The sequence below is a fragment of the Neopsephotus bourkii genome, unplaced genomic scaffold (genome assembly GCF_033783945.1).
Source record: "Neopsephotus bourkii isolate Nb327-2 ecotype Australia unplaced genomic scaffold, CSIRO-AGI_Nbou_v1 NB_804, whole genome shotgun sequence".
Lineage (NCBI taxonomy): Eukaryota > Metazoa > Chordata > Aves > Psittaciformes > Psittacidae > Neopsephotus > Neopsephotus bourkii.
This window is the reverse complement of record NW_026901300.1, coordinates 2731132-2745074: the sequence shown is the minus strand read 5'-3', so window position 1 is coordinate 2745074 and position 13943 is coordinate 2731132. Positions and strand designations below refer to the sequence as shown.

The window sequence follows — 13943 nt, the reverse complement described above, 5'->3', positions numbered from 1 at the left end:
GGGCAAGCCTATGAGAAAATGGAAGGAGATTACTGTACTGAAAATCAAAGGCTTGCTCTGTAATTTCTATGATCCTGTTCCCTTTGAAGTTAATGGCTAAACTAATACTGACCTCACCAGGAACATGCTTTATTCCAAGAAAATCTGTCAAGTGCAAGGACTCAAGATATTTTCTATCAGGCTTTATGAAAAAATAAAAAACCCCTTTAAGACAGGTGTAGCCAGCAAAATGTGTTGCTCAAAACCAGGCCAGCTCCTTCCTCCCTCATTAAGGGTAGTGCTCACATAGCGACAGATGGGCAGAGACTGATACTATCAATATAGGAACCTAAAGGGTTTCCTTTGCTCTACTGAATTTTCATCAACATTTTCATAAAAAAGGCTGTCTGAAGACACGCTGAAAGCAGACTGAATGCAACACTTCTGCTTTCATTCCTAACAGCCATTTCTCCACATAAATGAAAAAGCGCCAGAGCAAAACCAGTAAGCCCTAAAAAATGTCAGAATTAAAACAATTTGTAAGAGTTTCAATTGAACCTTAAATCACTGTGATAGAGGAAAGCTGCCCACGCCAGAGGCAGAGCTAAGTGGGGACTATCAGCCTCCTGCTTTCAAAAAACCCTCAGACTATAAAACCTGCAAAAACTATGAAGTCTTTAATGGAATAGATAAATTTATCTTGTTTACACTTTGAAGCTCATAGACGGTAGAACAATGAAAGAAACAGGACTTACAGGAAACTGATTCATAACACATGTTAGGAACCATTTTTCATGCTTACTGATAGACTAAAACTCTGTGGGCTAGTGCACAAAGAAAGTGAAGCTGCTGGAGCAAAAGGTAAAAGGGTCACTCACAAAACGATTAGATGCTTCTTCTGGGTTTAGTGCAGTGCTGCTGGTATGGAAACGAGTTCAGGACTGAACTGCTAATTCTAAATGAGAATTACTGTGCAGCAAACACACAGCTAAAAGAATGAATGAGATGGTTATTAAGGCTAAAAAGCAGTCTCTGATTGTGCTGGGTTTTATGCTCTAAATGATACACTTCCCTTCGCCAGTTGAGAGAACTGGAATGGGTAGCAGGTAAATTCAAAGATAGATCATAAACATTCCTGGCAAATCTTCAATAACAATCAGTGGAGTGGGAATTGAAAGTTTTAAAACCTAACACAGATTTGCTGTGCTGTTCCAGTTCAGCTACTGCACTCCAGAGCCATGGTAAATACATGATGGGGTTTGCTAGTGGTTGTAATTCTAAAGGTAGTCATGTTCTGCACAAACAGATTTCAAAACAGTGAGAACTAGGTCAATCATATTTCCACAAACCTGAGATCACTTAGAATAAAATGCCACAGAAAACAGAATTCAACAGCACACTGAAGAAGTCAGGGGCTTTTATGGTGCCTCTCAGAATCACAGCAAACTTCCACCAGTAATACCCAATGTTGGTATAAAGGCTGTATCCTTTGAAAGGTGCTGAGCATGGAACTGAGCCTTACTTTAAGTGTGCTGTTCTTGGCAGTCAGCTGCTGCTCCAGCTGGGAGATTTGGCTGCTGGAGTTCTCCCGCAGCTTGGTGAGGCTGCCCTGGAGTCTCTGGACATCTTCTACCAGCTGGGCAATCTCCCGCTCCTTCGCAGCCAGCTCCACCTCCAAGCTGGACCGTGTCAGCACCTCGATGGCCTGCTCCTAATGGGAAAACATGAAACAAAACAAAGGCAACAAGCTTGAATTGAGGGCAGGTAGGTAAGGATCAAGCACGGCTCCGGGTGGCATGAGAAAAACAAACAATTTCTAAAGCTGGGACTCCTGTGGTTGACTGTGTGAATCTGGAAGATGAACCTTCCTACTCCCCAGCACAGCTCTTGGGTAAAATAGGGCTAATGGAGAGAATAAATGTCCCTATTTCAGAAGTGCACTGAAAAGATGCAGCAGTGAAAGTCAAAGGATTCTATTTAGATCTATTTATTATTAATAGTCCAAATGCTTTGACAACTATGAAAATCTGTGCTTACAAAATACTAATCAGATAAAATATTCGGAAGTAATGGAGCAGAATTGCTTAATCAGGAAGGGCAGAGCCGTGTGCCTTTGGCTGTCTGGAGGCATGCTGCACAGCTCAGGCAAAATAGTCAGAAATGGCCCCAAACTGCTGCTTCCAATGCACTTGCTCCTTGCCTGAAAATTGCTCACTGTTAAATATTATTGCTAGCAACTAAAACCTCTTCTCCATGGGGATGAAGATAGATGTGACAGCTGTAAGACAAGGCCATTCTCCCTTCGGCCTCCACTTTTACAGATTCCCTTTTCCAAATCAGGATCTTTCTTCTTCCCATTTCCAACAGCTGCAAAATCTGTCCTCAAGTCTGAAACCTCCTCACTGGACCCAACTTTCCAGTAGGACAAGAATTAAGAGGGGACAGAGAAGTTAAGAAGGCAGATCTATTCAGAAAAGGTAACACAGACTAAATGTACCACTGCTTTTGTCTCCTTTTGTGTTAAGAGATCAATAGCTATAATGCATCAGAGCTCTGAACCTCTCTTCCATGAAGAACACACACAAATTCTTGGGCAGACCTGGGGAGCGTGAGGCAGCCCAATAAAGAAGGCACATTGCATTATAAAGCCTAAAACACATCTTACAAAGGTTAATGGCTGTTCCTCAGAAAACACCAGTGAAGGAGGAAAGAATCCATTTACAAGAGACACACACAATGATCGTAAGCATTATACCAAAGATCCTACGGCAAAAAAGCTGAAAACTCAACCCCCCTGTGCTGTCACCCAAGCACTTTCCTTACAATTCAAGATGACATTGCAGCAGGTTGAAATATACTCCATCCCCTCTTTGCTGGAAAATACAGGCACAACAAAATGCCTTTTCCATATCTTCTAAACACTTAGCTTGATTCCCAGTGACTGCATAGCATTGTATCTCAGAAAGCTACATGTAGGAACAGCAGTTAACAACGCTTTCCTATTACACTGAATTATACTTTTAACTTGAAAAAACCTCTAATTTGCTTGCATGAAACATCACAAGTTATATAATCATCTGCTGCTTGTGCCTATTGAGACTCGAACGTAGAGTCTGAAATAAGATAGATAATGATCATTTTCCTCCTGCAGTAGTTGTCATATTAAATATAAATGAAGTGCAGAAGTACTATTAAATACAAGAAAGACCTAATGTTAAAATAATGATAAGACTAGGACATGAGATAAGAAGAGGTAGGTAATTCAGAGTTACAAGTGATATTCAGGCTTCTTATTTTGTATTTTGCAGCCTGCGTATCTATCTTCTGCCATCTCTGAGAAAATACTGGGTCGTATTAATAGACGACCAAACAGATCCGGAGGACTTAGGGTTTGTTATTCATTTTCTGCAAATGTATTTTAAAGGCAACCGCGTGTTTCTCTAATATCAGTGTCAAGCATGTATATGGCTTGCAAGTAAAAAAGCAATATAACGAGCACAATTCCTTTTGTTTGGTAAATCTGCTGCTTAGAAGAAGACTAAATTTCACTTAATTGCATATTTACATTTAAATACTCCTATTTTTCCTTTGGCAAACAAAAATCAAAGTAATCTGCCTGCTCATCTGTGATACCTGTTAACCCAGGACCAGCTGGAGTCCTGTAACAACACCCTGTGCCCACAAGGTCTGATCAGCACAGTCACCGCTACCAATCTCCCCAAACAGCACTCCTTGCTTTATTTAGAGACACACAACAAGCAACGAAATCTTTAGGAGTGCAGGATATCTTCTGCATTTTCTAAGCTTCTTTTATTGGGTTTATAGGTGTAATTTTCAGTTTAGATATATCCAGTGAAAACTGGAATGATACTGAACTTACTTCCAGTTCCTCTGACAGCCCATACACTATGAATAAGAAGAATGAGCAGGCAGTAGGTCCCCACTAATGCAACCAACACTGGGCAAAGTTGGTCCCTTGGTCTGAAGCTCCACACCTCCTCTGTGCCCTTCAGGCAGGCAAGTGCTGATGGCCCACCAAGGCACTGTTTGTTACACTGCATCAATCCCTTTATTTTTCCTCTGCTGATGCCCTTACTGATGTGATTTAACTTCTGAGTCACTGCTATCCTCCTAGACCAGCTTAGGAGAGCTATGGCTCACCATACCAGTCACCTCTGTCCTTCCCGTGGTCTTCTCAAGCCACCATGCCCCTCAGAAGTTGAACCAAACCACAACCCCAAAGGAACACAATTCCACTGCAGTTAAAATATTACTCCAAACAGGTATTTTTATAGCTGCGAGCTTAAACTGAAAGAGTTGTTCTGTAGGAATGTCAGAAACCTGTAAGAGCCAGTAAATATTTTCTCTCACCACATCAGGTGCCTTCTGGATCTGCGTAGCAAGTTGGAGAGATTTGTTAGCTGACGAGAGCTGCTCCCTTAAGGTCTCTGCCTCTCTCTGAGCCACCTCTGCCCTCTGAAGGAAATGAAAAGGGGTGAAAAGAGAAAGTACATTCAGTTTAACAACTGACAATTATTACAAGAACATTCATCAATTCATGCCTGACTGAATATAATTGATTTTCCTAAACACTCAACCTAATAAATGTTAGGAAAAAACATAGAATGTGATGGATTTTTATTTTAAACAGTACAAGGAAGAAATAATTGAGCGATTATGACAGTAATTTAACGCTAGGAGCAAGGAATCCCCTGCTGATACTAATGCTGCGGCCCACTGAATTTCCCAGACTGAATAAATACAAGTGGAAATGGAGTCTTTTTATTCAATTTCTTTCTATTCTCATAGACCAAGCAGATTTTATTGCAAGGTTCCTCATGGGAATAATTCTCACGGGTAAATGCTGAATTAAAAGATATTCTGACCATTCTCTCGAACACACACACAATGTTGTGGGCTTGCTTTCTTCAGTAATTATTTCCCCAAACACGAATTGTTAGATTCTGTTCTTTCAGCACATCTATTTATTCAGCAATATTTAACCCTAAACTGACGATTTTGCACAGCTCAGTTACCAACTGCTGAGGTTTTACGCAATATCTGATCAGCCTGGGACCTGGCTACCAGATAGAATTCCCCTATAAATACTGAGTAATGATAGAAAGGAGAAAGGCAGAATTATGAGGAAAGACTGTCTGTACAAGAGTTTGGGTAGAGACAGATGGATCAGTAACTTCAGGCAATAAATAGCAGCAAAGTCCTTTCCATAACTGTGTAGAAGCTTCTGTTCAGAGAAGTGGAACAGAAGCTGGTTGTTCTACAGTATATACTCCTCCTAGCCAACCTTTCTTCTCTCTTCTTAAAAGAAATGTATTTTATTGTCATAAAGCCACACTGAAACCTCCTTGAGTAGTCACTGCTTGTCATCCAGGCTATCCCATGCAAATCATGTTGCACTTTCATTAGAAAACAGCTAGCATAATTTTCTATCTCTACTTGTAAGATGTATCAGCAACTCTTCCAAACCCATGAGCTGCTGCAAATCATGGCCAGAACTTTTCTTGATCAACTTTTACCCTTTACACTGATGGGTCCCCTTCCTTTATTGAGTCATAAATTCACACTGCCATTTTTTAAGCCACCATAAACTGCCATATTTCTGTGTGTCAGACTCCTTGTTTTTTCAGCTAATCCTTTTGAAATCCTCAGTCATCTAAAGCAGTACATATAAAACCTATATCCCTGTATGGGTGCATGATCTTTGAGCTTCTAGTCAAAGCAGAGACTCTGTCTGCATGTGTAATCAATCAGTAAACTAACAGCAATCAAATACTAAATGCATCATCTGTGCTATTTGCTCACAACATTATATTAAATGATTTTGCATGGGTTCTACAGCTGCAATTAAAATGTGATTGTAAAAAGTACAGTATCGCAGCTCTAATAATCAGAGCATGGGACACAACCTATTGTGTGCTTGAAAACATGGCAGCAGCATTAAAAAGGCACCAAGAAAGAAAGTTGATGTTGTTTATGCAGTTGGGTAATATCAGGATAAAAACCTGAGCTAACAGTACACATTGAGATAAATTATTTTCTTGCACTTTATTAGATGTGGATGTACATATATTGATCTAATAACTGCTAAACAACTCCAGCAAAGCAGGACAAGTTACTACACTGTGGCACTTGCTCTACTGCTGTATAAGTAATGAGTTTTGCAGCCTTAAGCAATTCTGCTGATGGCTTCCATTCACAGCAGCATTGTTTTCAGAACCTATTCAGCTCGCATGCAAGCAAACCACAGAGGGTATTTCTAATAGATGTTACATCTGCATATACAGTAAGCTGTCAGCTGCCCTCTCTGCACAGCCTCCCCAGCCAATTCACACCACCTGTTGTAATCCTGTGAATAATATTAGACAAGATTTCATACTAGGCATTGTTGAAAAGACACCAACAGAAACTTTGGGCTATTCTGCTTGGGAAATACGCGTCAATTTTCCTCTTATTTTTTATTCCAGAATGGAAGCATTTTCGAGCCATAATCAGAGATGCATTCAACGCCTGGAAAGCACTTGTGGGTGCTATTGCAATATAAATTATAAATTACACATAAAAACCTGTTAAAAGAACAGCAGGTTCAAAATTGAGCACTTAGAAGTTCTGAAAAGCCAGCTCCAGGGCCGCGGGTGTGCTCGGCCACCCCCTGCGTGCGGGGCTTTGGGAGGCAGGCTGGAACCACTCAGTAACATGCTATTGCTTCTCCCCACAAGACCCCCCCTGCTTCATTCAGCTCTCAGGATGAATAATGCTCACTGAATGAGTATTTTGCTTCGTACTCCTTGTTCCGTGTGTGACCTCTGCGGTTTATTTACTGCAAACTAATCCCACCCTCCTCTGCAGATAGGATTAATCGCTTCCTCACAGGCTGCGCTCTGGTTTCCACCACCAAAGGAGCCAAGTGCTTCAGAATCCTTAATGAATGCACTGGCACAACCTCCATCTTGAGGTGTATGGGCTCCTTAAGTCCCAGCACATCTCCATTCAGGTGGTGTCAAACACAACCACCCCCTGTGGCACAGGCTGTGTTTGGCTGTCTCTCACCTGCACTCGAGACCCCACACAGCAACTGCCCCCCTGGAGAACACTATGGTTTTCCCTCTCTGACTTCCACCCCCCTCTGCTCGTCACTTTGTTCCCTTCCTAATTCATTTTGGCTGCTGGAAGCACCATTTCTGCCTCCTCTGAGCTTCGTGCTGCCTTTAGCTCCAGGCAAGCTCATACCTCGCACGACCTAACAAGTACACAAACTCCCAGAATTAGCCTTACCCCCACGATTTCCTCCTTCCTCTTTTCCTCGTTGCTTCTTCTCCAGCTGTCCTCGTGGAAGCCCCGTCCTGGTTCTTCTCCTCCCTCCTTTCCTCCCTCCCCAGCACGACTCCAGTCTCCGCTTCCTGCTCTCCGTGCTCTCACGCCAGCATTGCCCGTCTCCCCATCGCAGAAGGGGCAGCCTGGGGGAGCGTCTCCCCTCCCCGTGCTCCCTGTTGAAGTGGCACTGAACCTTACATTGCCACCAAGAGAAGTAAAACCTGGCTGGTTAATGTTCACCAGCCGGCACAGCGATAGACTGCAGCGTGCTTGGGACAGGCACAGACATCAAAGCTGACAAATTCAAACCAGATTCTGTTGAGTTGGTCTGAACTCTTGGGGTTTTTTTCAGACGCTTATAGGCTGGCCAAACTTGGGGTTTTTCCCTTTCTTTCCTTCCCTCCTACTTGAGCAACAGAAGATACAACCCTGAGAAAAAGGCAAACGCTCCTTCATCGAGTGCCAAAGCCCTTGTCTTCAATAGGGGCACAGCAGGCTCCTCACCAAAGTGAGAACAACTTGCAACTTGTGGGGAAAACTGGATTACTTTTTGTCCTGATCTTGTCCTTAGAAATGGTTGAATAATTTTTCCTGAAATAAGAAAGTGCAGGCAGAGACAGACGCCCAGGATGGAAAATGGCTAAAACCTAGTGAGCTTGCACAACCTCAGTCACTGGGAAGTTCACACAACCTTCTCTTTGTCTGAAACTATCCCACTTCGGTTAAGAAATGTATCTGCCATAGTACTGCTGCTTTTCATCACTCACTGCTAAAACTCTTGGTTCCTCACCTCCAAATCTTCTATGCACAACCCAGAAACCCCACCATGACCAATGACAGTCACACTACTGGTCTTCAGAGAGGTGATGCAAACCCAGCATTGCCTAATACTGCTATTTTTCTGGATAGTTAGATCATGCAATTCCTCCTCATTTCTATACTGATGTTTTTCTAGCATAGAGCTACCTCCCTGGCAACAAAGTATTTCAAAATACTTTTATTCTCCTTAATTCAGCATGTAAATATTGTACTGTTCCCATTGGAGCCAGCAGGTCATGAGCATAATGCTGCTGTGTGCTTTCCAATTAAAAAACCCCAAAGCCTTACACAATATATCCAGTTTAAATTATTCTCATTGTTTCCTGACAAGATAATGAATAGCATGAACCGAATGCTCTTCTACTTACAGTAAAATGTTAATTTGATCAAAGACCAGTGGTGTGAATAGCAAAATGAGATGCTTACAAGCAAAAAAAGTGTAATCTTCCCCTTAAAGTTCCACCAGCCAAACTGTATTTCCTTATTACATGCTGAATTCAGTGCTATATGTAGAAGAATCTTCCTATGGGCAGGAGTGTTACATTATCACAAGTAATTCTGCTGAAGTTAATGAGCCCAGTTATGGCAGTAATCAACAGGCTTGGTTTTGAGTGCTTGAAGCTGATGTTCTTACTTGCAAGCTGCTGCAGAAGCTCTGTTTCTCAGAGTATGAGATCAATTACAGCAAACTGGTTCAATGGGCTTTCATTTTCTAACTTTCGAGCCATACAAATGTATTTGAAACCCTTGAAACGAGCCCAGCTTTCCCAGAACAACAGCCAGGTTATCCGAAAATCTACGCCATGAAAGGTTCTTCAGGGCTCTGCCATCTATTTTTTCCAGCAAAGGAATATTACATGAAAATAAGTAAAAAAGCCCTCCAACAAACAGAAGAGCTTGGGTTGTCTTCACTCTTGTCTTCAGGCTATTGCACTTTCCTTTGTGCACTGAAAGGCTGCCAGATAAATGTATTCCCAACTGAAGGCCAAGCATTTACAGGAAACTGCTGTGTTTGTATGAAAATAGTATTAACCATATTTTGCCTTTATACAGCACCTCTCCATGCAAGGATCTCAATGCACTTTATAAAGTAAATGTTAGTATTCCATTTTTAGAGGTAGTGAAATCACTGGATGAAGGGACCTCATCTGATAGGGAATATCATCTGCTTCTTATATCTAACCTGAACTTCCCCTGTTTCAGTTTGAACCCATCACCCCTTGTCCTATTGCTACAGTCCCTGATGAAGAGCCCCTCTCCAGCATCCTTGTAGACCTCCTTCAGATACTGGAGGCTTCTCAATTTTTAAACAATGTGAACTGAATATCTAAAGCTAGCAAAGAAATCTGGACATATGAATGGCATGAAACCACACTCACTACTAGAACCTTAAAATGAGCTTCTCTCCCTTTCTTTTTACCACTCCAAATTATTCCTAATTTCACAACATAAGAAGAATTATTCTTTTCAGTCAAAGCCTCCGTTTTTCTCACACACAACTGGCTGGCTCCAGGTTGCTACACGGAGTATAGAAACAGAATTATAATTCATTTGAATAAATCTGTCATCCCAAAGATTCCTGACTTACTGCCATAAACACTGAGGAGAAAGGTGTAAACTTGAAAAGGTACAGAAAAGTGCTAACCATAAATATTTGTGTCAAATATACATTCACACAACTGTAACTGCTGCAAGTGCAGAAAAAAAAGCACCCTGGAGCTTCATTAACTTCCCTGATTGGAAATGGTAATATTCTGGGAATCAAACAATAAAAAATTCAAAGATGCTCTATCCCAAACTATGATAAATCATTTATTTTGACAAGTACGCAGAGTTTAGCTTTAATTATTTATTATTATACTTCGTAGCATATCAGAAAATATGCAGTGATTTATTGTGCAAAATGAAATCTTAATAAAACGAGTCCCTTCCCCAAACTACAGGATTATTAAATCTTCATGGAAATGGGGCGTGAACTCTCAGGTTATTTTCATTATCGAGCTGGTGGGTTAGCAAAGTGAAATAAGCCATTCCCACTGCATTTAGTTATAATTTGACTTCAGCCCTTTACAGATATAGGCCATACAAGCCAAGGAGGGGAGCTGAGAGGGATCACAGACCCCAGCTGCCAATGCCAGGAGCTCTTCTGTCTTGCAGATGACACAGCTGCACCTCGCACAAGTCAGGGATGTTACATTCAGATTGTGCATCCCTGCTAAAGCTACATGTTCTGGAGCTGATGGCTCCTCTCTGGGCAGGCCTAGGTAGACCAGCCATCTTCATGTACTATTAATGTCTTTTTTGTACCACTTTATAGCTTTCTGGACTTTAAAGCAAAAGAGTCACTCCATGGGCCACTGCTGACAGCCACCTCCCAGCCAGGATCCACCTCACCATAACAGTGCTGCCATCACATTGCTGCATCCAGAAGCCACATCCAACCCTCCCACCCAGCTTGCTGCTTTCAAGGGAGTGATTGATTTCTCTTGTTGATTAGGTTTACAGTTTATATATTGCATTAATGATACAATGGAGAGGGACCGAGCTTTGCAGTCACTACCCCTTTTTCTCTCTAAGTAGAAAATTGCAAAGCTCACTGGTATTTAAAGGTAATTATTTCTACGAGCTAATAATTTCATCTGGGGATGACAGCACACAAACAAGCCCCAAAAGCTCGTGCATGAAACAATCTGAGGATCCAAATGAGGGAAGAACAGTGGGGGAAGAGACATGATGGAGTCTGAAGATTAAGAATGGTCTATGCTTTACCCAACAGGACATAAGGGTGGAGAGTTACATCAGCTCTGTTCCCAAGGCTTTTACCACCCAGAATATGTCAGTGAGTACATCCATCCTCCCGTTATTGCAGAACTGGAGGGGGAAATGACACTCTCCACCTCTTAAGAGTCAGAGGTCCCCTCACACAGAGCAAGGGAAGCTCATAAATGCCAGCTCTGGATTTAGAAAGGGCAGGAACCAAGACAGGGATTTTCAAGAAATATCAGACATTTAAAAATTTACAGCAAATATTTTTCACGTTTTCAGTAAAATTTTTTTCCTGTTTTGTAAATTTCTGCTCCAAAAAACCCTGTCATTTGGGAACGTTTTAATTCCAGAGCAGGAAAAGCTCCCATGAGAATCAGAAAGGCAGTCTATCCTGAACGCAGGAGTCATGCTGAGCATCACTCTTTACAGGTAGCCTTAATAATGGGGAATAAGTACTTACTGAAATGATAAAAGGAAATGTTAGTTTAACTGTTAAATATATAATTACTTTAAGTACTTGTTTCTGCAACTGTAACACTTGAGCCTGATGCAAGCTCACTTTCTGGCCTGTGCAACGGACTTAATTTCTTCTAATTCTTTCTTTCAGCTATAAAGAGGTAAAACACAGGAATTGCTGCTACAAAGATTGCTTTATTATAGAAGTGTTTTAGAAAGGTAAAGCATCACACAAGACAAGGGCTATGGGCATGTTCCAGCAAAGCAGCTGAGCTACTCCAGGAGCTCCCTCGTGAACTTTCCTTTCCCTGTCTGCTCCCAGGCCACCCACTTCCCTTATGCCCCTCATCGCAGCACTGTTGGAAAACCTGGCCCCTTCACTCCAAATCCAGGCTTCCCTGCAGTTACTGAGCTCAATGGAATCAGTGAAGGGTCCCCCAATTGCAAAAGCTGCTGCTAGGAAGAAGACAGGGCCAGAGCAGCTGGGAGAGGAAAGGAGATGGAGAAAGGGGAGATAGAATCACCTCTTCTGCCTTTACAACAGCACGGATGAATTGCACACTGATGTTTACACACAGAGTTTGCTGGACTGCAACCAAAGGAAGGGTTACGCACATAATCAGCTATAATTTTTGGTTGATTAAACAAAAAAGACCCCAAAATAAAGTAAAAAAAACCCCAAACATATTGCAAGTTTGCTCCAGTTAGACAGAAAAATATCTTTAACATTTCTAGATAAATAGATATATTCCATTTTAGTATGGCAATGAGGACATCAAAAATACCTGTTCTTTAACTACAACCCCCTTTCTACCCAGAGAAAAGAAAAAACCTACTGGGTAAATCACTGCTGTAACTGCAAAACGTGCTGCCTTTGCAAAACCCACAAAATAATTCTACTAAAACATCTTTAACACCTACATCATTTCTAAAAAGTCTACAGATTTTCAAATAATTACTAGCACTTTCATAAATATTTAATGGTGTCTACAAAAGTTCTTTGACAGAACTAAAAACCCACTGTGCAAACCCCAGTTTTCTTTTACTGACTGAATAATCAACCCAACAACTTCCAAATCTGCCTTCTGCTTCATTAGTATTTTTCCAATTTATAAAGCACTGATGTAAGGGACAATAAACTTGCTGTACTTGTCAGCTGCACCAGGGGAGTGTGGGGCTGAAAGCTGAGCTAGCAAAAGGAAAAGACAAAACAAAACAGCAGCTGGAGGGGGTTTAGTTTTCAACAGGATCAGTGACCTGCTCTGGCTCCACAAGCATTAGTGACAGCATGAGGTGTGCAGCAGGACTGCATGGTGGGGAAGGAGCTGCAACTGTTCCTCCTGGGGGTGAGCTGCTCTTAGGTAAGCTTCAAATGGATCATGAAACCATAACCTGAGAGCCTTCAGATCTATCATCTCTGATCTTACCTGACAGAGGGATTAACAAAGCTCCCGGATAAGCAAATGCCTGGTTGAGGTTCCCCTCTGTGAAATCATCACCCATGGAACCTGCATGTCCATACACACCTCCTCCTTCATCACCTCAGTTACTCGAAGTACAGACTCGACCAGAAGGGCACTTTGCTTGGGTGTTAGGTTTGGGTTTTTAAAGGTTTTCATTTTAGAAAGTTCCATACAACCGTGCCACCTCCTTGGGAGTGTGTGCGCTGTGAGGGGACGTGGGAGAGACATTTCACAGCCTACCAAATTAGCATCTGCAGGAACAAATTGCAATGTCTTTGTTCTCCTGCATGGCACAGCCTGATCCAACCCTTGCTAAAAATTAACACAGCAATAAAACAGATCAGAAAAAGAAGGAAAAAGAAAAGCCCACAGAAGCCCACAAAAGCTGAAGCTGCAGCAGCAGGTCAGGCCTTCCTAGGTCAGGCTGCTGGCAACCCTGCCATTGCTGCAGGGCAGCAGCCCTTTAATTTGGGTAAACCAGTTACCTGTATTCTGAGTAAGAGCCAACATGATGGATTTAGAAACATAAACCCCAGAGTAACTATAGTGGGAAACTTAATTTTAAATAATTAGAAGGTAAATATAAGGCAAGCAGCGCTCTACTATGCATACAATCCTTATAGAGTATCCCTGAAGAGCTCTAGTTTCCTCTAAATTTGCATAGTTTCTTACTCTATGCAGTTACAACTGCTAAGTGCACATAAAAGAACTGTCATGAAATCCAAAGAGAAGGGGGAAAAAAAGATCAAGTCACACGTAGAATTTTATAGGGGACTCATTTAGAATCCTACCTGATTTGCTCTTTCAAGGTCTGTCATGATCATCTCGATTTCATCAGCCCTGGGAGAACAAGAGAGCAGAAGTACTGTTATCACATGAAGAATGCCTGCTATACGAGTTCATGCACAGCACAATTGCAACATTCATACAAACAATACCAATTTTCAGTATGTTTTTAAAAGGACACAGTGAGACTGATCAGCCAATCTTCTGAGTGGTGAAATCCTCTCAGGTTTCAGCTCTGGGGACTGGTTTGCAAGTCTCCAATTGCTTTGCCTGTTCCCTTTTTGCAGTGAAAGGGGGAACATGAATAATGAGTATCTGAGCATATTCATTAGATCTTTGAGG

At 41.8% G+C, this 13943-nt stretch overlaps 1 protein-coding gene across 9 annotated transcripts in view; it reads right to left on the bottom strand.

Moving 5' to 3' along the window:
• Positions 1 to 13943, bottom strand: part of CUX1 (cut like homeobox 1) — a 270373-nt gene that overhangs the window by 84298 nt on the left and 172132 nt on the right. For all 9 annotated transcript variants that reach the window (XM_061355539.1, XM_061355531.1, XM_061355532.1 and 6 more), the window contains exons 9-11: positions 13607 to 13655; positions 4351 to 4455; positions 1502 to 1690 (exon numbers count right to left, since the gene is read on the bottom strand). In XM_061355539.1, coding sequence (XP_061211523.1) covers positions 1502 to 1690; positions 4351 to 4455; positions 13607 to 13655 — 343 coding nt within the window. The remainder of the gene's footprint in view (positions 1 to 1501; positions 1691 to 4350; positions 4456 to 13606; positions 13656 to 13943) is intronic.